Genomic DNA, 25,820 nt, shown 5'->3' with positions numbered 1-25,820 from the left:
TGTAGTATCCAGTGTAGTTCTGTGTCCTGGCCAGGTTGTGTAGTATCCAGTGTAGTTCTGTGCCCTGGCCAGGTTGTGTAGTATCCAGTGTAGTTCTGTGCCCTGACCAGGTTGTGTAGTATCCAGTGTAGTTCTGTGCCCTGACCAGGTTGTGTAGTATCCAGTGTAGTTCTGTGCCCTGGCCAGGTTGTGTAGTATCCAGTGTAGTTCTGTGCTCTGGCCAGGTTGCTGTAGTATCCAGTGTAGTTCTGTGCCCTGACCAGGTTGTGTAGTATCCAGTGTAGTTCTGTGCCCTGGCCAGGTTGTGTAGTATCCAGTGTAGTTCTGTGCCCTGGCCAGGTTGCTGTAGTATCCAGTGTAGTTCTGTGCCCTGACCAGGTTGCTGTAGTATCCAGTGTAGTTCTGTGCCCTGGCCAGGTTGTGTAGTATCCAGTGTAGTTCTGTGCCCTGGCCAGGTTGCTGTAGTATCCAGTGTAGTTCTGTGCCCTGGCCAGGTTGTGTAGTATCCGGTGTAGTTCTGTGCCCTGGCCAGGTTGTGTAGTATCCAGTGTAGTTCTGTGCCCTGGCCAGGTTGCTGTAGTATCCAGTGTAGTTCTGTGCCCTGGCCAGGTTGTGTAGTATCCAGTGTAGTTCTGTGCCCTGGCCAGGTTGCTGTAGTATCCAGTGTAGTTCTGTGCCCTGGTCAGGTTGTGTAGTATCCAGTGTAGTTCTGTGCCCTGGCCAGGTTGCTGTAGTATCCAGTGTAGTTCTGTGCCCTGGCCAGGTTGCTGTAGTATCCAGTGTAGTTCTGTGCCCTGGCCAGGTTGCTGTAGTATCCAGTGTAGTTCTGTGCCCTGGTCAGGTTGTGTAGTATCCAGTGTAGTTCTGTGCCCTGGCCAGGTTGCTGTAGTATCCAGTGTAGTTATGTGCCCTGGTCAGGTTGTGTAGTATCCAGTGTAGTTCTGTGCCCTGGCCAGGTTGCTGTAGTATCCAGTGTAGTTCTGTGCCCTGACCAGGTTGTGTAGTATCCAGTGTAGTTCTGTGCCCTGGCCAGGTTGCTGTAGTATCCAGTGTAGTTCTGTGCCCTGGCCAGGTTGCTGTAGTATCCAGTGTAGTTCTGTGCCCTGGCCAGGTTGCTGTAGTATCCAGTGTAGTTCTGTGCCCTGGCCAGGTTGCTGTAGTATCCAGTGTAGTTCTGTGCCCTGGTCAGGTTGCTGTAGTATCCAGTGTAGTTCTGTGCCCTGGCCAGGTTGCTGTAGTATCCAGTGTAGTTCTGTGCCCTGGTCAGGTTGCTGTAGTATCCAGTGTAGTTCTGTGCCCTGGTCAGGTTGTGTAGTATCCAGTGTAGTTCTGTGCCCTGGCCAGGTTGTGTAGTATCCAGTGTAGTTCTGTGCCCTGGCCAGGTTGCTGTAGTATCCAGTGTAGTTCTGTGCCCTGGCCAGGTTGCTGTAGTATCCAGTGTAGTTCTGTGCCCTGGCCAGGTTGTGTAGTATCCAGTGTAGTTCTGTGCCCTGGCCAGGTTGCTGTAGTATCCAGTGTAGTTCTGTGCCCTGGCCAGGTTGCTGTAGTATCCAGTGTAGTTCTGTGCCCTGGTCAGGTTGCTGTAGTATCCAGTGTAGTTCTGTGCCCTGGCCAGGTTGCTGTAGTATCCAGTGTAGTTCTGTGCCCTGGTCAGGTTGCTGTAGTATCCAGTGTAGTTCTGTGCCCTGGCCAGATTGCTGTAGTATCCAGTGTAGTTCTGTGCCCTGGTCAGGTTGCTGTAGTATCCAGTGTAGTTCTGTGCCCTGGTCAGGTTGTGTAGTATCTAGTGTAGTTCTGTGCCCTGGCCAGGTTGTGTAGTATCCAGTGTAGTTCTGTGCCCTGGCCAGGTTGCTGTAGTATCCAGTGTAGTTCTGTGCCCTGGCCAGGTTGCTGTAGTATCCAGTGTAGTTCTGTGCCCTGGCCAGGTTGTGTAGTATCCAGTGTAGTTCTGTGCCCTGGCCAGGTTGTGTAGTATCCAGTGTAGTTCTGTGCCCTGGTCAGGTTGTGTAGTATCCAGTGTAGTTCTGTGCCCTGGCCAGGTTGTGTAGTATCCAGTGTAGTTCTGTGCCCTGGCCAGGTTGCTGTAGTATCCAGTGTAGTTCTGTGCCCTGGTCAGGTTGTGTAGTATCCAGTGTAGTTCTGTGCCCTGGCCAGGTTGCTGTAGTATCCAGTGTAGTTCTGTGCCCTGGTCAGGTTGCTGTAGTATCCAGTGTAGTTCTGTGCCCTGGCCAGGTTGTGTAGTATCCAGTGTAGTTCTGTGCCCTGGCCAGGTTGTGTAGTATCCAGTGTAGTTCTGTGCCCTGACCAGGTTGTGTAGTATCCAGTGTAGTTCTGTGCCCTGATCAGGTTGTGTAGTATCCAGTGTAGTTCTGTGCCCTGACCAGGTTGCTGTAGTATCCAGTGTAGTTCTGTGCCCTGGCCAGGTTGTGTAGTATCCAGTGTAGTTCTGGGGCCTGACCAGGTTGCACAGCTAACAGCTACGTCATTCTGCCCAGCTGCAGCAACAAGGGCACATCAAATAAAAAAATCCAATCAAATGTATTTGCCACATGCTTTGTAAACAACAGGTGTAGACTAACAGTGAAATGCATACGTACAAGTCCCTCCCAACAATGCCCTCCATTTCCTGTAGTTCACGATCAGCTCCTTTGTCTTTCTGATGTTATGGAAGAGGCTGTTGTCCTGGCAACACACTGCCAGGTCACTGACCTCCTCCCTATAGGCTGTTTCATTGTCATCGGTGATCAGGCCAACCACTGTTGTGTCGTCAGCAAACTTAATGATGGTGTTGGAGTCGTGCATGGCCCCACAGTCATGGATGAACACAGAGTACAGGAGGGGACAATGGACGCACCCCTGAGACGCCCCCGTGTCGTGGTGAGGGTCAGTGTGGCGTATGTGTTGTTGTCTATCCTCACCACCTGGAGGCGGCACGTCAGGGAGTCCAGGATCCAGTTGCAGTGGGAGGTGTTCAGTCCCAGGGTCCTGAGCTTAGTAATGAGCTTGGAGGGCACTATTGTGTTGAACGCTGAGCTATAGTCAATGAACAGCGTTCTCACATTGGTGTTCCTCTTGTCCAGGTGGGAGAGGGCAATAAGGAGTGCAATAGAGACTGCGTCATCTGTGGATCTGTTGGGGCAGTATGTGAATTGGAGTGGGTCCCGGGTGTCTGGGATGATGGTGTTGATGTAAGCCATGACCAGTCTTTCAAAGCATTTCATGCTTACAGATGTGAGTGCCACGGGGCGATAGTCATTTAGACAGGTGCCCTTGGCGTTCTTGGGCACAGGGACAATGGTGGTCTGCTTGAAACATGTAAGTATTAAAGACTGGGTCAGGGTATATGCAGTATCATTCCTGTATTGATTGGCAGGGTATTCAGAGAGGGCAGGGTACTCGGTGGTGATCAATTTCTATTTCTACAACAGTTGGGTGCAGGCACTCAGCAGATGCGGCTTGCCTGCTAACTAAACCCATTGACTAACTGGAATGTTATCTCAGCCTGAATGATGCTGGGGATACTCCAGTAGTGGAATGATTGGTTGTCTGGTTGTGAAGGAGAATCTGTGAAAGGGCTGTGGCAAATGGATCTGCTGTTAGATCTTTCCAACACCTAGTTAACCTGTGATTTCATTTTTTTATGTTGAATGTGGGAAAGAAATCCTGCAGGTCACGTCCTACATATTCCTTTAAATTTATTTGGGAGTCGGGCGGGATGTTTATTTGGCCGATATTTACTGTGGGTAGTTGGCTGTGATTACGGTCTGGAGCAGGCCCGGCAGGAGATGAGGAGAGTGATAGAACCTGTGAGGTTGACCTCAGGTTACCTAGAGGTTACTTGGAGTATAGGTCATAGAGTACAACTATGACTCATTGGTTATGAGGGACCAGGGGTTGGAAATGCTTCAGGGAACAGAACCAAACACCGGGAATAAAAGTGATCCATACTGTTCCGGAACAGAATCGTTATTTTAAAAATGCTAGGAAACAGGATAATAACAGTATTGTACGTTCCAGCCATTCTTTTCTAGTGCCACAAAAAAACTAAACAAAGAGCCTATGCAAAACCCTCACTCTGTCATTCAGAAATGTATTCCAGTGTCTGCCTGCAAGCTGAAAATCTTTGCCACTGTGTGTATGTGTTTAGGCTACTTGCACCTCTCCCCTCCGAAGCAAAGGCTACTGTACTGATGTTAGAAGCGTGCGACGATAGGGAGAGAGATTCTTTATTCGCTTTAGTTTTTATTCGTTTTTAATTCTGGTGCTGCTCTGCACACACAAGCTTGTTAGCTTGCTAGCTCAAGCTTGTTAGCTAGCTAGTTCAAAGGACATTCAAACTTCCTTCATAGAAGCTGCTCCACTAGGCATAATTCTGTGGACCTAATTCGGATAATGCATGTCATAACAAGATGCCTAGCGCTTCAAGCCTGCTCCTCAAAATTCTCTTGCTTTTTTTCACAAACCAACTTTATTTTGCTGGTCGGAACAGTGGAACGGAACTGAAAAAATAGTGGTTCAGTTCAGAACAAAATGATTGGAAAATAATGTTGGTTCCAACCCCTGTGAGGAACTTAAGCACAGCACCACACACATATACATTTGAAGATGACCCCTGGGCTTTGATGGGAAGTAAAGGGGTTGCAGAGGTGGTGGAACTGATCAAGCATGGTGCACAAAGACCACTATCTCAGAGTCAATCCCCAACCACCATACACGATGACATACAGCGTCTTTAAGTTTGCCATCCTAAGGGGCGTCTTTTTTTGCCACAGGTGGCATTATGTCCTTATATGGATGTTGGGATTACTGAACATTTCCCCAGACCAATGCATGAGTCATCAAAGCATGAGCTCATTCTTCAAATGCAAGTTCAGTTCAGGTGTCACATGGGCTAGTCAGCCATGGGTGGTAGCAAAATAGGTACATATCAGGGCAATGCACGCCAGCACTTTCCAGATGGCATTTTGTTGAATGGCCTCCTGACATCCAGTTCCATGGTGTCTATATTAACTGCTAGAGGGGGGACTGATGGTGGAGTGGGCCTATCGACAGTTCTGGGAGATTCAGGATGGAATTGATATTGATCACCTGCCTTATGTGCTTGTCATGTGTGGTTGCATCCACCCCATTAGAGTCCTGCACTGACGGGGCTCCCGAGTGGCGCAGCGGTCTAAGGCGTCACTACACATCCGGGTTCAATCCCGGGTTGTATCACAACTGGCTGTGATCTGGAGTCCCATAGGGTGGCGCACATTTGGCTCAGCGTAGTCCAGTTTAGGGGAGGGTTTGGCCAAGGGGGGGTTTACTTGGCTCATCGCGCTCTAGCGACTCCTTGTGGCAGGCCCGGGCGCCTGCAGGCTGAGCTCAATCATCAGTTAAATTATGTTTCCGCCGACACATTGGTGCGGCTAGCTTCCTGGTTAAGCGGGCGTGTGTTAAGAATCGCAGTTTGGTGTTTCGGAGGAGGCATAACTCGACTTTCTCCTCCTGAGCCTGTTGGGGAGAAGTTTGAAATTGGGGGTAAAATACACAAAATAGAAATTTTATTTTTAAAAACTGCGTGGGCATGAATTATAAGCCCAAGCCCTACCCATGCCCGCAACGTTCAGACCCTACCCTACCCAGGCCCGATCGCTTCAGAAATAACTTCCTCTGTTAGTATCCATCTGTCTGTACCTCGCGCTGCATGTGCTCTGTGCATGGTGTGCTTGTTAGTATCTATAGCAACGCCTCTGCTTGCTGTTCTGTTCAACGACGAGACAAAGAGCAGTTAGCTGTAAACTAGCTACTTTGTCACTCTAAACTCCAGCAAAACTCAAGGAAGATTACTCTATACCAGTACCCCCTATATATAGCCTCGCTATTGTTATTTAACTGCTGCTCTTTAAATATTTGTTACTTTTATTTATTTTATTGTTTTATTTGTATTAAAACTGCATTGTTAGTTAAGGGCTTGTAAGTAAGAATTTCACTGTAAGGCTGTTGTATTTGGCGCATGTGACAAATATTTAGATTTGACGAGGTTGAAGCATTTCTGACACCATGATATGCACTGCGCAGCAGAGCACAAGCAAATGGCTCAGCTTCAAATTGTTAATGATCAATTTAGTGATACCCGAGTCCTACCTGTACCCTAGTTATTGATGAAATAACAGGCCCTACCCAGCCCTAACCCAATGTATAATGTTGGGACTTGGGTCGGATAGTAGAGCTCTACACCACAATGTCACCAAGTTAACATACTGTATATAACAACTCCAGGGCAGACAGCCTGGATGGTGGACATTATTTAATTTTTTAAAGAAATGTGCCATCTTAACCCAAACAGCATAAAAGTGGACCGGAACATCCCAATGCCCATCACAAATGCAGTGAGGCAGCGGAAGTTCATGTTTGATTTAGGCAACTGTACTAAACTAGCACTGAGTCAAAACTTAATTCTAATTAATACGGAGGTGACTTAAGAGGCTAATCCTGGAGGCACAAGTTATACCACAGTTGGTATACCTCAATTTGTATAGCTATGGAGAGGGTGTCCAGGGTTCTCTTTCCTTAAGTTGGAGATTTCGAGTTGCCTCATTGATCTTCAAAGAGGCTCACGACTTGGAATGCTTGGTGTTGCCATGCCAAGCAGTCTGCTGCCTTTTCTACATCCAGACAGTGATGGGTTTGAGTGTAATTATAGCATGCTTTTTGGATTCCCAACATAGTTGAATTACACAAAAATAGTACTGAGTACTGGTCATAAGTACAATAAATGTATGAAATTCCATTTCGTAAATGGGAGACATTAGAGATGTGAAAAAACATGGTTGTGTTTTGTTCTATCTAGAGTAGGGGTATCTGAAAATGAGAGCGCTTTTTGAGGACTAGCCGCTAGCCTATAAGTGGAATTGCAACAGCCATGGAGCAGTTTGTATCTGGACAGTGCAACATAGGCCTACCTAATATGACACACCTTATTTGGGATTCTACAGGTAATGGAATGATCTACCCAGACTGAACAATTTCTGTAGCTAAATTTCCATCCAACTGGTGAAAGATTTTCATACAAATATTCTAAAATCAGCATTAAAAAAAAGATGTGCATTTTCCCACCAGTGGTATGTTTCCACCAAATGGACTTGTTACGGATACAAATCAGTGTGTGCTGACATAGTGCACACAATATTTTATTTTTCGCTTAAGTTTCCATGTACTGAATAAAAATCTAAAGTTCAATGTGTTTCCATGGCATTTTCAACTATACTGATACACTGTATATACAAAAGTATGTGGACACCCCTTACCCTGGACACCATATGTGAATTGATAGCCCCCCATCTATCTTCAGAGTTCGTACTGTTAGGTGATCTAATCTGGGATATGCTTAGCACCCCTGTCGTCCTACAATCTAAGCTAGATGCCCTCAATCTCACACAAATTATCAAGGAACCTATCAGGTACAACCCTAAATCCGTAAACATGGGCACCCTCATAGATATCATCCTGACCAACTTGCTCTCTAAATACACCTCTGCTGTCTTCAACCAGGATTTCAGCAATCACTGCCTCATTGCCTGTGTCCGTAATGGGTCCGCGGTCAAACGACAACCCCTCATCACTGTCAAACGCTCCTTAAAACACTTCAGCGAGCAGGCTTTTCTAATCGACCTGGCCCGGGTATTCTGAAAGGATATTGACCTCATCCCGTCAGTAGAGGATGCCTGGTCGTTCTTTAAAAGTGCTTTCCTCACCATCTTAAATAAGCAACTAAGAACCGATATAGCCCTTGGTTCACTCCAGACTTGACTGCCCTTGACCAGCACAAAATCATCATGTGGCGTACTGCATTAGCATCGAATAGCCCCCGACATATGCAACTTTTCAGGGAAGTTAGGAACCAATACACAAAGTCAGTTAGGAAAGCTAAGGCTAGCTTTTTTAAACAGAAATTTGCATCCTGTAGCACAAACTCCCAAAAGTTTTGGGACACTGTAAAGCCCATGGAGAATAAGAGCACCTCCTCCCAGCTGCCCACTGCACTGAGGCTAGGAAACATTGTCACCACCGATAAATCGACGATAATCAAGAATTTCAATAAGCCTTTTTCTACGGCTGACCATACCTTCCACCTGGCTACCCCTACCCCGGCCAAAAGCTCTGCACCCCCCACAGCAACTTGCCAAAGCCCCCCCCCCCCCCCAGTTCCTCCTTCACCCAAATCCAAATAGCTGATGTTCTAAAGGGGCTGCAAAATCTGGATCCCTACTAATCAGATGAGCAAGACAATCTTGACCCTCTCTTTCTAAAATTATCTGCCAAAATTGTTGCAACCCCTATTACTAGCCTGTTCAACCTCTCTTTTGTATCGTCTGACATCCCAAAAGATTGGAAAGCTGCCGGGGTCATCCCCCTCTTCAAAGGGAGTGACACTCTAGACCCACACTGTTACAGACGTATATCCATCCTGCCCTGCCTTTCTTAAGTCTTCGAAAGCCAAGTTAACAAACAAATAATTTTGAATCCTACCGTACCTTCTTCCACTATGCAATCTGGTTTCCGAGCTGGTCATGGGTGCACGCTCAAGGACCTAAACAATATCATAACTGCCATCAATAAAAGACAGTACTGTGCAGCCATCTTCATCGACCTGGCCAAGGCTTTTTCCACTCTGTCAATCACTGCATTCTTATCGGCAGACTCAATAGAATTGGTTTCTCGAATGACTGCCTCACCTGGTTCACCAACTACTTCCCCGCTAGAGTTCAGTATGTCAAATCGGAGGGCCTGTTGTCCGGACCTCTGGTAGTCTCTATGGGGGTGCAACATGGTTCAATTCTCGGGCCAACTCTTTTCTCTGTATATATCAACGATGTCGCTCTTGCTGCTGGTGATTCTTTGATCCACCTCTTCGCAGACGACACTATTCTGTATACATCTGGCCCTTCTTTTAACACTGTGTTAACAAACCTCCAAACGAGCTTCAATGCCATACAACACTCCTTCCGTGGCCTCCAACTGCTCTTAAATGCTAGTAAAACTAAATGCATGCTCTTCAACCGATTGGTGCCCGCACCCTCCCTCCCGACTAGCATCACTACTCAGGACGGTTCTGACTTAGAATATGTGGACAACTACAAGTTCCTAGGTGTCTGGTTAGACTGTAAACTCTCCTTCCAGACTCACATTAAGCATCTCAAATCCAAAGTTAAATCTAGAATCGGCTTCCTATTTCGCAAAAAAGCCTCCTTCACTCATGCTGCCAAACATACCCTCGTAAAATATACTATCCTACCGATCCTTGACTTCGGCGATGTCATTTACAAAATAGCCTCCAACACTCTACTCAGCAAATTGGATGTAGTCTATCACAGTGCCATTCATTTTGTCACCAAAGCCCAATATAAACTGAGCAAAAAAAGAAATGTCCTATCATTGTCAACTGCATTTATTGTCATCAAACTTAACATGTGTAAATATTTACATGAACATAACAACATTCAACAACCTCTTTAGTGTCCTAAGTTTTCATAATGTTCATTAATTGTTAATGGTTCATTGAGCAAATATGGGAAACAGTGTTTAAACCCTTTACAATGAAGATCTGTGAAGTTATTTGGATTTTTACGAATTATCTTTGAAAGACATGGTCCTGAAAATTTGACTTTTTTTTTGTTGTTGCTGAGTTTCCTACCCACCACTGCAACCTGTATGCTCTTGTTGGCTGGCCCTTGCTACTAATTCATCGCCAAACCCACTGGCTCCAGGTCATCTATAAGTCTTTTCTAGGTAAAGCCCAGCTCACTGGTCACCATAGCAACACTCACCCATAGCATGCGCTCCAGCAGGTATATTTCACTGGTCATCCCCAATACCAACACCTGCTTTGGCCGCCTTTCCTTCCATGTCTCAGCTGCCAATGACTAGAACGAATTGAAAAAAATCACTGAAGCTGGAGACTTATATCTCCCTCACTAACTTGAAGCATCAGCTGTCAGAGCAGCATACATATCACTGTACCTGTACACAGCCCATCTGTAAATAGCACACCCAACTACCTCATCCCCATATTGTTATATATTTTTGTTTTGCTCTTTTGCACCCACGTATCTCTACTTGCACATCATCATCTGCACATCTATCACTCCAATGTTAATGCTAAGTTGTAATTATTTTGCCACTATGGCCAATTTATTGCCTTACCTCCCTAACCTTACTACATTTGCACACACTGTACATAGTTTTTCTATTGTGTTATTGACTGTACGTTTGTTTATCCCATGTGTAACTAACTCTGTGTTGTCATTTTTGTCACTGCTTTGCTTTATCTTGGCTATGTCGCAGTTGTAAATGAGAACTTGTTCTCAACTGGCCTACCTGGTTAAATAAAGGTGAAATATATATATATTTTTTGCAAATGTGCCTACTCTGGTCTTGACACGTGCGCTCTAACCAAAAGCTAGCAGATACAGTGCGGGATGGCTAGTGTACATGGTTAGACTATTATGGATAATACTGGGGGGGATAATTCTGGAAAGGAGCATCACGTTTATCACCGTGCACCTTCACCACCCTGTGAAGTTCATCATAACTTCATCTGTAGCCTAAAAACTGCATGGTTTCCCAAGTTGTAAAGGGAGGATAGAAGACCATACATCATAACATCCCGTGTCTCCAAGTTCACTTCCATATGATGGTTATGTGGTCCCGTGTAGCTCAGTTGGTTGAGCATGGCGCTTGCAACGCCAGGGTTGTGGGTTCAATTCCCACGGGGGGCCAGTACAAAAAAAGTATGAATGTATGTACTTGTAAGTCGCTCTGGATAAGAGCGTCTGCTAAATGACTTAATTGTTGTAATTGTGGTTATTATTTTCATATTTGCGGATAAAGGCGTTTCCTCCACCATGTCTCGCATAATTAATTTTAACAACACAAAAAGATCCCACCATCATGTCAAAAAAACAAATTTTATATTAGCAACTTTTGAAAATTCCTGTTTCCATCAAAGCTGTCATGCTTTTTTATATATGGTATGACTTTACTCACATAAAAACTGTGCATGGAAAGTTATTAGCTATGTTCCCATCCAATTGGCCACAAATTTCGATTTGAATATTCTAAAACCCACATGAAAAGAATATGCACATTTTCCCACCAGAGATGTGTTTTCATTAAATAGATTCATTGCAGATTAAAGGCTGTGCGTGATGACGTAGTGCACATAAAAATAACTTTTGCGGTTAAATTCCAAAATACTGAATAAAAAATAAAAAGTTTTTCAACTCTACTAATGGTTTTGTCACAAACAAATGTGCGTTATGTAGCGAATGTGTTCTCTCTGGTCTTGGCGTGTGCGCTCTAGCCAGCAACTCGCACTTGCAGATACAGTCTACTACATAATGAGATTATTATGGACAAAAGAGAGAGATTTGTTTTATTTGTCAAACGGCAGACAAATATCGATTTTTAATACATTTTACCACAAAAAAAGATCCCACCTTGTTTAGCATATTTGTTCTGTCAACATTTGGAAAGTTTACTGACATATTTTTATCAGGCCTGTCATGAAATCTTTATCCGATGTAGTTCTACTTTCCTCGCATAAAAACGACGGAAACCTTTCCAATAAATATCAAAGGTCTTATTCAGGTGACAGCAATGCTTGGCTGCAGTTTGACAAAAAAAAAGTATTGCTCTTTTGTCCATAATAATAGCATCATGTAGGCTATACTCGCACTCTATCTGCGAGCTGTTGTCTATAGAGTTCACGTGCCAATACCAGAGTTCGCACACTTGCTATATAACGCAACATTTTTTTGTGAGAAAAACATCAGTAGAGTTGAAAATGAGATGGAAACCCATTTAACTTGTATTTTCTATTCAGTACATGAGAATATAACTGCAAAATGTTTTTTTTATGTGCACTGAATCATCACCTACAGCCTTTATCCTTTCTGGTGGGAATATGCGCATATTGATTTATGAGGATTTTATAAATATTCAAGAAAATCTGTCAATTGGATGGAACCCTAGCTAGTGTAGTAGAATTATGTTGACCATCTTCCATTTTTCATTGTAAGGCCTACCGGTAGACCTATTGACTGGAGGAGAGACGGAGATTGACTCAAATTGGAATGGAACCATTCAAAAACATAGAGGATATTTTTTTCATGTGATTAGAAAACACTACATGTGAATGCCAGAAGCCTAGACCATTTCAGATCAGAAAGTCAATGTAATGATTTTTTCCTGTCTTCAAAATCACAATATTTCGTTTCAACAGTTTTCAAGATTTCCCCTGATTTGGGCAATATACCTATATAACATATTAGGTTAATGACATGTGACACAACATAGATTCATGTTAAGTTTCATAATAATCTCAATTGAATAACATTATTTCTATGCACTGTAAGGTTATTAGGAGTGCAACTTGCTGTTTTCATCTTCAACAGATATTGTTAAGACTGTTTGACTGCTGAGCTCAATCATTTATTAACATGGATCCCTGCTATCAGGGTGTATGTAACAAACACTTGACCTGATTTTATTCATATGGGCAATGACATACTGATATTTTGGACAAACCGGTGATGTGTGTGTGTGTGTGTGTGTGTGCTCGTGCGTGCGTGTGTCTCAACGTTGGCTCGTGAGCTCTCATTAACCGTTTGTTTGAGAGGGTTTGGTGGAGGGAGAAGAATATATATATATATAAATATCTTCTCGCCAAGCGGTAGGTTTGTTTTAATTGACACTCACTAGGACTACAAGAAACAAGGAACAACCCCCATCTACCGGCAGAATCTCTGCTATCCTCTCCTCCTCCTCCTCCTCTCCTTTCCTCTCTTCTACAGGCCCGCAACCTTCTCAATACAAGGTTGGTTTCTATACCAGGACAGCGCATTATCAGCCTGAAGGTAACCTCAACTTTCACCTGAATTACACATTTTCACACAATTATTCGATGTGCTATACATTATATGCACATGGTTGCTATTTTCCGAGGTGCGTGTGCAAAAGTTGTGCGTGTGTGTAAGCTATAAGACTTTGCATTCATAATGACGGATATAGTGAGCGGTGTAACTGAGCTTTGAGAAAGCCTATGTTGACGGATTGGCGATATTTCTTTCATTCACAAGAAAACAAAAGTCAGCATTGAGCCGCCCGTGGAATAGTTCAAATATAGCTGTCTTATCTGTCATTGTTCCGAATACAGTATGTTCATGGTCAACATTTTGTTTGAAAGAAATCAAGGTGGGAATTGAGAAGAAGCTGCACAGTACATTGAACTGCGTGATTCTCAGCAAAGCCGCAGCAAAATAGTGAAAAGGCACGAGAGGGAAAACGGACTAAAAAGGAATTCATAGTAGCCTAAATGTGTTGCCAATTCTCAAATGTCATGATAAATAGTCTTCTGGCGCCACCCAAATAATAGTAAAATAAGGAGGAATTCTGACAGGAATGTAAATACTCTTGTTGGCTCATATATTTCATTTTATTTATTTTATTCTTCACGAGACAAAACCCCCGCATGGTTAAGAACAATACAGAGATGAATTCAAGGCTAAATATAAAAGCCCACTCGTTTAAAGACCAATACATTATTTTCGTAAGAGGATAATTATATGTGTCGGAGTCATTATTATTGGCATTAGGCTCTAAATTGCATCATCAATGGGCATTTCTTTTAAACATATAGCAGACAATTACGCATTTATATAGACTAACGAAGAACCTGCTATAGGCCTATAGACTTGTGAAATACTAAGAGGGGATAAACTAAGAGGGGATAACGTTAAATATCGATCTAAGTTTAAAAAACGAAATAGGTTGTTTTCCATTTCAGATATGAACACTGGGAGAGCTCGTGCATGCACTGACGCATTTTAATCCATTTTCACTTGGATGAAATGTCATTGCTGGAGGCCAGGGAGACACATGCATCTAGGGGCTATGTAACATTTCCTATTCCTTCTGAAGAGGCACAATGAAATAATAATAATAACAATAACATGGATAATTTTATTTTCTCAAATAAATAAGTAACAACAGCTATAGCCTACATTTTGTATAGGCGTTTTTAAATTAGGTGGGCCACTTCTGCGTGTTCTATGCTCTCTTGGGACCGCATAATAAACACTTCAAGTAAATGTCACACTGAACTGCACGTTTTCCGTTTTAGGTTTTCTTTGTCCAAGTGAAATTAATCCTGAGTACCTTTTTTTTATATTATTTTTTTTACTTCAGTTGTTTGAAACTGACAGACCGCAAATTAACTCCGCTGCTGCTATATAGCACATCCACCTCCTTTAAAGTTTAGACATTTACGCGCGGTGTTATCTAGGGGGCCCCAATTAAACACACGACTTTTGATCCCCGCGACAAAATGGAAATGTAACAGGTCTTAAAATGATTGGTGTTGGCGTGAGGAAGCGCACCTGCAACTTCATGGAGCTTTGGGGAGTCTAATGGTCCGGACTGTAAGGAGAGTTATCTTTTGTCCTCTGACACAAAACCTTTAATTCTCCCAGACGTGTTTTATTGTCTGTCAGGCCTCGGCCGGGAACTTAGGCACAAAACGATACACACATTCGTTATAGATAATATAAATTACTTCTTCAACCACATGCTATACAAACAATAAATATATTTTATGGAATTCAATATCTTGGATTAAGGTGCACAATTTAAATGTAAAAACAAAGAAACAAACCGATTTAGCAAATATCATGGGTGTGTGTTGTCACACATTGGAGAGCGAAGCCTGTCTGTCAGTGTAAGGTGATAGTTTGAGTACAGAATGTTTAATTGGAGAGACGAGGGACATGCTAATGAGTCAGTGACGGATAATTAGTTTACGTTGATTTTAGGTTACTGTTTAATTGAGAGAGCATTGATCTGCCTTTAAAAGCAGTAATTAGGGCCTACGTTACTTAACACAGAATGCAGCCTACCACTGTCACTTCAACACATGCAGCTATATAACTCGACAATTCATATAAGCTAATGTCTTCTTAATTGGGAAAGGCCTAACGTATTATGTTGGTTATCAGAAAAAGAGAAAAGGGCCTGGCATTTGTCCGTTTTAGAATGGGCCTATGTATTTGCCATGCACTATTTGAGGCATATTTATCGTATATAGGTCTAATATTATTTCGTAGGCCTACTCGTGTTTTGTAGGCTAAACTGGACATATGTTGGCTATGACACACACACATACACCCACCATGTATTCTATAGTATTAATTCATCAGAATCCGGGTAAATTGAACCGTTTACCAATACAACTAATATTTTAAAAATCCAATCCAGAATGTTAAACTTTTTTTTTTTTGTAAACATGTTATAGCCTTACTTAGTTATTAGGCCTACACAGCACGCTCACAGGTAAACGACTATCACATTTAAAAATGCACGGCGGCAAAAAATACATGACAAGGAAAGGTATCACCCTCACACGACTGTTTCACTTATGACGTGCCTTTCCACTCGACGTTTCACATAGTTATCGAATCAAATTCAACAAGTGAGGCTACTGAAACTCCATATTACATTTTATACAGATTAAAAGACGTTCAAATTACAATTCAATATCCAAGGTTTATCCTTCTAATTCAATCACACCAAGAGATTATGCAAATATCACTAAACCGTATCGTGTCACTGCGATTTAGACTCCACTAATGTCGTCGGATAACTAAAACCTATAGAAAAGAAAAGTAATGAAAATGTCAATAACCAAAGTGTCTCTCTCCACGCTCTCGCAGCCTGCATGCACGGCGGGTTAGAGGGGAGAGTGACAGCTCTTTGTTGGTGAATAGAAATCAGTGGCATAGAGAGAGGGAACGACTCCTCCTACCAAATTATCCAAACTGGGCAGGCTTTTGCTCTCTTCACAAATAGGACACGGCTCTCCAACTCAGGCAGTCCCAATCTGACCTTCAAGCACACGGAACCCTATAACGTGAGATCGGCGCGGGACTGTCGAGAGAAAAACACCTAATCTAAACTTCTGCAATTTTAACCGTCCATCACCACCATCATCATCAGTGCATAAACTGGCCACCGCCGGATCAGCTGGACTATACCTATTTAAATTTTTTTTTTTACAAAACATTCAGGGGAGAGGAAATAATTTCTTCCTGCCTTGATTTCTCCCCGTCCCTCATCTCTCCACCACTTGCAGGGGAGGTGAGCTGAGCTGAGTGTGTCTCTTGTTTGTGTGTGTGTGTGTGTGTGTGTGTGTGTGTGTGTGTGTGTGTGTGTGGTGTGTGTGTGTGTGTGTGTGTGTGTGGTGTGTGTGTGTGTGTGTGTCTGTCTAACAGTCTAACAGCAGAGCCAGTCGGATGCTCTGAGCCTACGGGACGCAGAGCTGTCTATGGAAGTTGTGGGCTGCAAGGCAGAAGCGAGCAGTTGCACATTGCGTCGTTCAGGAGCGGGAGCCATGCTGTTCCACGGGATCTCCGGTGACCACATCCAAGGCATCATGGAGGAGATGGAGAGGAGATCCAAAACCGACTCGCGCCTGGCCAAGGGCGTTCAGCTCAACGGAAGGGAATCGGTAAGAAAAATGAACTAAATGCAATGTTTTCTTTTCTTGTTCTGACATCCATGAGGATTAACACTTACATCCAAATGGGCATAACTGTTTAAATGCAAGGAAATGCTTTGTGAAGCTGTAGTTGGGGTAAGATAGCTGCAAGAAATAATCACTCGAAAGAAAATGTTGGGGTTAATATTGCGTTTATAGGTTCCTATATGGACAAAAAAAAATGTTTTAAACACCATGCATGTGTGTGGAAATGTTCGTATGTAATACAAATACATCCAGTTATCAACTAAACTAAGTAAAAGTGCATAAAGTAAAAGTGACAATTATTACTCACATTTTGCCCAAATTGTTACACAATTTATATTTTGAGCAAATAACTAATTGCTGTTATTGTTTATTTATATAATAGATAGGCCTAATTAAACAGTTATTACATAGATAATAGTTTGGATATTATTAGCATCTACATAATAATTCATTGTTATTATTATTATTATTAATTGTTGTTCTTTTGGCAGTAATGCTAAGTTATAGACGTTTGAAAGTAGCTGGACATAGCGCACCAGGCTGTCGATACAGCTTATTTTAAATGTGCAATGAAGCGCAATTAATTATTCTTTGTCATTGTAATACATGTATGTATACAGGCTCCATTTGTTAGATACATTGAATGAGTTACTCCCTAAACACAACGGGCCCTGCATGTTGACACATTTTCAGCTCCGCAGGAATATCTTGGGATTGGCTTTAAAACCGAACTGTCATAAATAGGCTACTTAAGAAAGTCTAACGATCGTTCTACTATTTATTTATTTTTAAGAAAATGGTGCAATGCTCATATTAGGCTAATATGTAATTTTTCAGATAAGTTACAGTTTTATCACACACAAGCCAAACCCCACATTGGGAAGTATAGTCCTCACCACATTCACAGGATGTGAGCCATGCATTTCCACATGTATTAATATTCCCCTCCTCTCCAGACCATGCCTTCAATGGGACCGGAGAAGCCCGCGTTGTGTGCTGGCTGTGGAGGCAAAATCTCGGATAGATATTACCTACTCGCTGTGGATAAACAGTGGCACCTGCGGTGCCTCAAATGCTGTGAATGTAAACAACATTTGGAGTCAGAACTCACGTGTTTTGCCAAGGATGGCAGCATCTACTGCAAGGAGGATTACTACAGGTAAGAAAGCATACGGTTATGAATTGTTTTTTTTTCTATAGGCCTGGTGAAATGATTGATTTTAATATTCGACGATTGAACACACACGCTCTCTCTCCCTCACTCCCTGTGTGTTTGGCATTAGGCCTGTCATACAAACTATTGTTAATGTCTGAAACAATAGACCTATAAACACACAGGCCACAGAACATTTGAAATAGGCTATAGGTTAAATGTACGCACAGAAGGCGTATTGGTTCGATCAGCTATAGCTTTGGCATATTCAACAAGTCATACAAGGAAGGCCCCATATAATGCATCTACTACATGGAAATATAAATAGCTGTAATAGCCAAGCAGCCTAAATATCAGAGGCAATCTGTCGTCTCTTGACCATGCTGCATATGCGAGGTGTTATTAAAGGCCTGCGGATGGAGGTTATGACATTACAAGCAAACTGCTGAAAAAAACACAGTAAGAACATGGAGTTGTATTTTATGTAGCCACTCGCGGTGTGTGTTTGTGTTCCATTTTTTCAATCCTATTTTGAGTGTTTTATAAGTGTTATGTCTGGGCGTGTTTTTAAGGAATTGCGTCCTTGTTTCAGAAGGTTCTCAGTGCAGAGGTGTGCGCGCTGCCACCTCGGGATATCGGCATCGGAGATGGTGATGCGTGCACGAGACTCGGTGTACCATCTGAGTTGCTTCACGTGCACCACGTGCAACAAGACCTTGACCACCGGCGACCACTTCGGCATGAAGGACAGCCTGGTGTACTGCCGGGTCCACTTCGAGACCATAGCCCAGGGAGAGTACCCACATCCCGGCCTCAACTACTCCGAGCTGGCGGCTAAAGGCGGAGGTCTGGCGCTGCCTTACTTCAATGGCACTGGGACAGCTCAGAAGGGAAGGCCTCGCAAGAGGAAGAGCCCCGCCATGGGCATAGACATCGCCAGCTACAACTCAGGTGAGGAGACGGAGAGGAGAGGAGTTGCTGGTTGGGGAGTTGTACGCACAGAAGGCTATTGCGCTGTTTGAAAATAACGTTTCGGTGGGGATGTTTTGATTAAGGCCTATAACCTGTTGTTAGGCTACATGCTAACTAACAAACCCATGACGCGCGCTGGTGAACTGAATAGAAAAGAGAATGTCGAATATGGAGATTTCATTAATTATTTGGCTTGATCCGTGTTTAAGGGCATAGGCCTCATGTCTGTAGTCCTACACCAAAAGCAATTTTAACCAAAAAAGGGGGGACAAGAAAGAGAACAATTAGCCATCCCACACCTTGGAAGATGCCTGCTATAAATGTGTGCTCTGTTCATGAAGTAGCGTATTTGCATTTCTCCTCTTTAGGCTAAATTGCATGCTGTCAAAATGATCAAAAATGTACCCCCAGTTAACCATTAGATTGACTTTTATAGCCTAATTATGGCTCTCATTAGGTCATCGAATTTGTAAAATGGGTACACACATGAACTTGAACCAGTGACCTAAGCACGTGCAGGGGGTAAAAGTAATTTGGGCTCAACTATTTAAAATGTCGCCTTTCGTCTTTCTTGGGGGAAATTGCCTCCTCGTTATACATTACAGGTAATTTTACAATTAAAAACTGGCTTTGGAAACGTGAATGTTATAATCTAACCAACCCCGCGGCGTCTCTTTTGTTGTCGCTTTTTACAATTAGTGTCCGGTTGAGAAAGTTCGTCACTGTGTGCCAAATTTGTTCTGTTCTCCATGCATGGAGAGGAATAAGGGTAATCTGCGTGTTAAATAATTGTTCTGCGTTAATTGAAGGTGATGTAGGAATCCCTGGCTTCCAACCACTGAATCATACTCGGAAGGTCAGCACAGTTCTCAGAAACAGAGTGAGTGAGATGGAGCGGGATACAAAAAAAACAAAAAAAACAAACAAGCAACAACATTACATCCTCTCCAGTATCTAACGTTAAATAAAAATTAATTTGAATTGTTTTCATGCGATGCTTTTGTTATGTCCTCTAATATAGTCTATCCCAGGCCTAATGTGTTATGTTTCTTGGACTACAGTATTTTGCTTTAATAACGACAAGGGTGGTAAGGGTTCTTTTCAACATGTCCATAGGCCCCTTAATTTGTTTTCTGTTTTGTATTTATGTCCAGCTGTAGATGTTGTGCTCTTTCCATATTTTAAACACTTTTGGTTGCACTGCAAAGAAATATGATTGAATTTAGCTCTGAATTAAATCCTGCTTTTGTCTATAGCATTCAAAAAACATTCCATTAGGTATAATCAGAAATTGCCTGTCTTTCACAGTCAGTTTCGAGCAAAAATGTTGATATTGTCTATATCCGGTTTAATGTTTACGTTCCATCGACTCTATATGCCTATAGCCTACGTCTTTAGATAATTATTCCATGCGGTCAGTCCCATGTCGACCTTGCAGTTGGTATACCTACTCAGCATGTTTTGTTAGCGACCCCTGGTGGGTAGTTGTAGAAATAAAGGCACTCAGCAAGCAATCATAGCTGAGGAAAATGGGATACCCAAGATTGAAAGATTTAGGTGTTATTTTATTGCAGTGCTTTTAAGATGCTTGTCTAACATGAATTAAGATGCATATTTGACATCTGAAAATGAGTGTTTTAAGTTACAAGTTACTGATGAAATATGAGTGGTAGTCTTGGACTATGGCCAATATTTATTTGAAAAATAAATAGATTCTGTAGTCCAGAGATATTTCATCCTAGCTTTATCTGTGTTCATGTTTAGTTCTGTATCAACTAAACGTCTAGTTTGGGTCTGTGAAACCAGCACTAAAGTCTGTCATTTGAACTATGTTTTGCATTTGCAGGGGGCGGAAATATCAAGATAGCTGTCTTGAATATATTAACAGCCTGCTATAGCCTTTGCTCTCTTTTATTAGTCAGAGATTTAGAGATGACCGCTTTAGCTAATAGGCCTATAGTAGAATGAGTAAAGTCTGTTATAGGAATATGCTTTAAGCATGTCTGCTGGATGTGTTGAAAATACTAGTCTTTTGATCGTGGCATGACAATCAATTATTTTAAATATTTTCCAATAAACATAGGACAGAATATTAGTATGGTGCATATTGGAAGTAGAGATTACATTTGAATGACGAGACATTATTTCTTTCTTTAAGCACAGAGGAGCAGAAATGCTAGCTAGACCAAATTTGGGGACTGATCAACTCCTACTGTAGATATGGATCTGCTTGACATTCTTTCTAAGGGGTTTGTGTCCGTTACATTTTGAATAACTTATGTTTGATTCAATTAAAGATTTAATTCAATCTTAACTGAAAATGATGGCCAGGTTTTGGCCATTATATGCCTTTAATTCCTGTTCAATGGAATCATAACCTTATCCTAACCCTGACCGGATGTGCTGTATCTTTCTATAACTAACAACCTTGATTTTGGGAGTGCTGTCTATGTTGTCAACTCGGGATTATATGTACGAGGACCAACAGCACCCTCCTTTTTGTTTGAAGAATTATACTGCAATGCACACTTTACCACAGTATATCCGTTCTAACTTTGCACCCCCTCCTTCTCCTTCTCTTGGTCAGGTTGTAATGAGAACGACGGAGACCACCTGGACCGTGACCAGGCCTACCCTCCCTCCCAGAAGACCAAGCGCATGCGCACCTCCTTCAAGCACCACCAGCTCCGCACCATGAAGTCCTACTTTGCTATCAACCACAACCCCGACGCCAAGGACCTCAAACAGCTTGCCCAGAAGACAGGCCTCACCAAAAGAGTTCTACAGGTAAGCAGCAGCCATCGCCCTCATTTCTGACCTCTGACCTAGTATGACATCATCACTCTATATCCCCCAGTCTATTGTCTGTTCTCACATTTGACCATCAGCACCATTCAAGTCCATTGAAATCATCTTTTTTTATACAATTTTTTTCATTGGTTTTCTACCGATGTTGTATGGAATGTTGTTAGGCACCAGGTTCCTTGATGTACTGTATGAAGGAGATGTATGGTATTTGTAGTGTTTAGGATTTCTAGACATATAATTCATCCACGTATCACTCCCAATCTCCCTGGGTCAGTGGTGGGAAGAGTAATTTAAGAGAGAGTGCACAAGTCTGTAAGGATCTTTTACAAAATAAAAATACTCTTTCAGCTGGTCATTTCTCATTTGGTTTCTACTCCCTGAGCCCAAAATAATGGCGTCAAAAACAGTTTGTAGGTATTGTTCTTTACTCTTTCTACTCTACGGGGAGAGTCAGGTAGTGGACAACACTGTGATGTCATAATCATTGCATTTTTTTTTAGAAAGAAAGAAAAGAGACAAAGAAAATAAGTTCATAAATTAGACATAAACATAAAGTAAAAGCCATTGGATTGGATTTGCAGGTATGGTTCCAAAACGCAAGAGCCAAATTCAGAAGGAACGTTTTGCGACAGGAGAATGGTAATGACAAGGCCGACGGCACGTCACTCCCGCCGCCCTCGTCCGACAGCGGCGCTCTGACGCCCCCCTCCAGCGCGGCCACACTAACAGACCTGACCAATCCCTCTATCACTGTAGTGACCTCCGTCACATCTAGTTTGGACAGCCATGATTCGGGGAGCCCCTCACAGACTACCTTGACAAACCTTTTCTAGCAAGCTCTACGACTCTAAGCTCTTAACTCATTTATGTTTTTTTTTTTCATAATTTGCATTTACATTTTTTTTAAACACCTTTAAAGAAAACAGAGACAGTTCTGTGGATACAGGAAGTACTGTACCCAACAAAAAAAGCAACAAGATCAACAAGAACAACTACAGCAACATTTAAACAGGAGGAAATGATGTTGATGTGTAGCATTTGCAACCGCTTGGCAGCTGTTTGTAGTCAACGTATTTAGTGATTGGTTTTGTGTAGAGGACATTTTGAATCTGGACGGCATTGAACAATTATGAAGAGGGTTCAACAATCTTGAACCGAGCCCAAATGCAACTATTTAAAATGGGGAAAGTATATTATTTTTACTTTATTTTATTTCATTTGGTCATTTGATTGAGTCTAAATTTATCCGTCCCTGATAATTAATGTATTTTTTACTGATCAATTCATTTCAAATCATTAATATTTTGCTCTAGAAATGTGTATGTTAGCACTATCCTATTTAAGACATATTTAGATATTTAGTTTTTTTTTCGAAATCGTTGGAATATACATTCGAAGAATACGCTGTAAAATATAATTCAGAGTTATCCTGGACCTAACAAAACATTGGATTATTTTATGGATTAGTAATTCTAATCTCTAAATTGCATTGTATACATTACAAGAACCCGGACAATACAACTCAAATGCCAGGTGGCTGCTGTGACCTCAACATGCATTTTGTCTTGACACACCTCAAATGTGGAAAAAAATCAATAACAACGAAACAAATCTATAGATCTGTACAGTGGTAACTGTCAAAGATGTAATGCAGTAACATTGATATTAGAAAGAGTTCCACAAAAGAAATCAGTGAGTGAAATTCTGATTGGGACACAGTTTAATTGGCACTGTTTGAAAGGATTGTTTCCATGACAGTGCACTTTGTCTAATCTGCTGGCCAAATTTTACATACCAACACACAAATGGATTTTTAAAAAGTTTATCTGGATTCAACGTTCCCGTAGAATTACTGTTAAATAAAATACTGCCCATAATTTTGCTCAGGGTAAAGAAGGGTTGATAAAAAAAAGGGAAAAGGGAGGGATGACAATGTGGCAGATTAGAGGCGTAGAGCTGACAGAAACTTTACAATGACCTCAGAAACCTAGAGATAGTAGAAGACATGCAGCCAGTGGGACAAATAAATCATCCTCCATGTTCACGTTAGGCCATATTTATACTTTCTTTACGATCACTTGCCACTGAACAGACCAAAAACATGTTTCCTCTCAATGAATTAAGAGAAAGAAAGAGAAGCAGTCCTTCTGCAGGGTTCTAACATTTTAAATTAGTATTTTTTTGTCTTCTGGGCCAGCTGTTTAAGGTCGTTGGCGTTGGGGTTGTGGTTGATAGCAAAGCAGGACTACATAGTGCGGATTAAGAGAAAGAAAGAGAAGGAGTTCTTGCTGCTGGGTTAAAACATTTTATTGTAATTGTCACTATTTGTTCTATTGTAGAACAAAGCGTTATTCTCAATCTACTTGATGAAGTAGATGCCTAACTCAGTTCTATGTGCCTTATGATATAACTTGGAAGAAAGTTTGTGAACTTCAGGATTATATGTGTTGTTTGTTAACTGATTCACATACTTGTGACGCCTCACTAGTTTTGTACTGTTTTACATCTTATTTCTGAAGATCTTTTTATGGTGTATCCTGTTAAAAGGGGGCAGCGATGTCATAGAAAGCGTTTGTGCACTCTTTCAGATATAGTTGGTTAATCCAAGAATCTTATAAATTGATTTTCGTGTTAATAGTTCAGTACAGTAAGTGTTCTATCAAGATTGTCCATGTTGCCCTGTTTCTTGATAAAGATGGTGTATAGAAACTATTTCCCCTTAAATATTTATGGACCAAACGGTTGTTATATATCTTATTAAATTTGTGTGAATAAAAATACTTTGCTTTAAATGAGTTTTTTATTTTTCATTACACTTGCCATTTTTGTGTTGTTCCTTAGATACTGTTTTATTTTTTACTCACATCAACAAATGAAAAAGCATTCAATGATTGATTGACCAATTCAAAACAAGCGTTCCACATTTTTACTCTTATTTTAATTTCCTATTTTATGGTGTTTACAGTTTTAAAGTAATGCCCCATGGATTTGCACCTAAACCAGGTAGTCCAAAAATTATGAAAATTGCTTTTTAATGCATGAATATGGCTATAACTTTTTAAAATTGAAAAAGGAATGCTGCAAAGCACACATTGATTGATATATCTATGTAGAGCTAAAGTGAAGAGTAAATGCAGACCCATAAAGCCAGGTTGCTCTGTAGTTAATATATTGTTACTCTATGATTTCTTTCAGGGAGAACAAATCTTGGGGCATTACAGCCAAACTTCCCGACGTTTGAAAATTCCCTAAAGTATTAAGAGAAGGGGAATTCCTCACCATTGAAGACAAAGACAATATTAGGATAAGACCATAGAATAGAGGAAAAAAATAAACAAAAACATGTTTTAGTCCAAAACAACAAAATAAATATTTTAAACGTTTTTCCTGAACATTTGAATCCAACTACAGAGGATAATAGTGTGTGATTACTGATATCCTTATGAAAAAAGACTTGACTGCTCTTTGTATTGGAATGCCATTCACACACAGTGAAATAAAGTTGTATAGTAACATAGTTGTATATAGCAGAGCAGCCTGGCAGCACAGGAGATGCAGTGGGATTAAAAGACAGCAGACCTTAAACAACACTACAGGACACGAACACACACAGAGACACACACCCACTCCCCTCCCTTACCCCACACACTCCTAACCCCACCCTCTACAGAATCGGCTTACTCTATGAAAAAAGTGATTTTGTCACAAATGTAATTTTGTAAACACATGGCCTCCTTGAAACTTGGGAGCAGGACGGCCATCAAACAGGCTGATGAAGAGGACTGCAGAATTGGCGCTTTGCAATCTGGCTTCACTAAGGAAAAGAGGAAGTAACAACAAAAAAAAAGACGAAAAAGATTCCCATTTTGCATGCACTTCATCTTGATAACATTATCCTTGAGATGTATTTTGTTTGATGCGTTGTATTTGTATCATTCATTGTCAGCTGTGAAATAAACCCTGTGAAAATCCTGTCCCTGATCCTGGTCATGCCCACATATTTTATGATGGAAAATGAAATGTCATTGTGAGGACATGGATGGATTGTAATGCTTGAAACCTATTTATGCATGTACATGACATTCAGCTAACCAAGGACAATATTAACAATACAATTATTATCTGATTTCAATATTGTGGTTATTCTTAGGTTATTGGTTACTATGCAGCATTACTTTCAATTACACAACCAGCACATGCAATTCCTAAGTGTGTGATTACTCATAATACTGTAGATTACATTAATTAATGTAGAATTCAAGCTATTTACGATCTGTTTTCTGTTCAATTACATTTTTAAAGCTCTGGATGGAGTCTATTCAGACT

General features: G+C 41.6%; 1 protein-coding gene across 5 annotated transcripts; it reads left to right on the top strand.

The window, feature by feature from the left end:
* The first annotated feature begins 12,741 nt into the window (after window positions 1–12,741).
* On the top strand, window positions 12,742–25,466 carry LOC129855639 (LIM/homeobox protein Lhx9). 5 transcript variants are annotated; one of them, XM_055923510.1, is made up of 6 exons: window positions 12,742–12,899; window positions 16,308–16,543; window positions 17,518–17,720; window positions 18,307–18,665; window positions 21,274–21,473; window positions 22,076–24,286. In XM_055923510.1, the coding sequence occupies exons 2-6, from the start codon at window positions 16,361–16,363 to the stop codon at window positions 22,325–22,327; spliced, it is 1,197 nt and encodes a 398-aa protein (XP_055779485.1). In that variant the 5' UTR covers window positions 12,742–12,899; window positions 16,308–16,360; the 3' UTR covers window positions 22,328–24,286. The 5 variants fall into 5 exon arrangements, with proteins under 5 accessions (XP_055779485.1, XP_055779483.1, XP_055779486.1 ...); XM_055923508.1 differs by having other exon boundaries at window positions 16,169–16,543; XM_055923511.1 differs by lacking the exon at window positions 12,742–12,899 and having other exon boundaries at window positions 15,769–16,543; window positions 18,310–18,665.
* Window positions 25,467–25,820: the final 354 nt, after the last annotated feature.

Source organism: Salvelinus fontinalis, chromosome 5 (assembly GCF_029448725.1).
Source record: "Salvelinus fontinalis isolate EN_2023a chromosome 5, ASM2944872v1, whole genome shotgun sequence".
NCBI classification, from domain to species: domain Eukaryota; kingdom Metazoa; phylum Chordata; class Actinopteri; order Salmoniformes; family Salmonidae; genus Salvelinus; species Salvelinus fontinalis.
The sequence above is the reverse complement of the archived record's forward strand: the minus strand, read 5'-3'. Positions and strand labels throughout refer to the sequence as shown.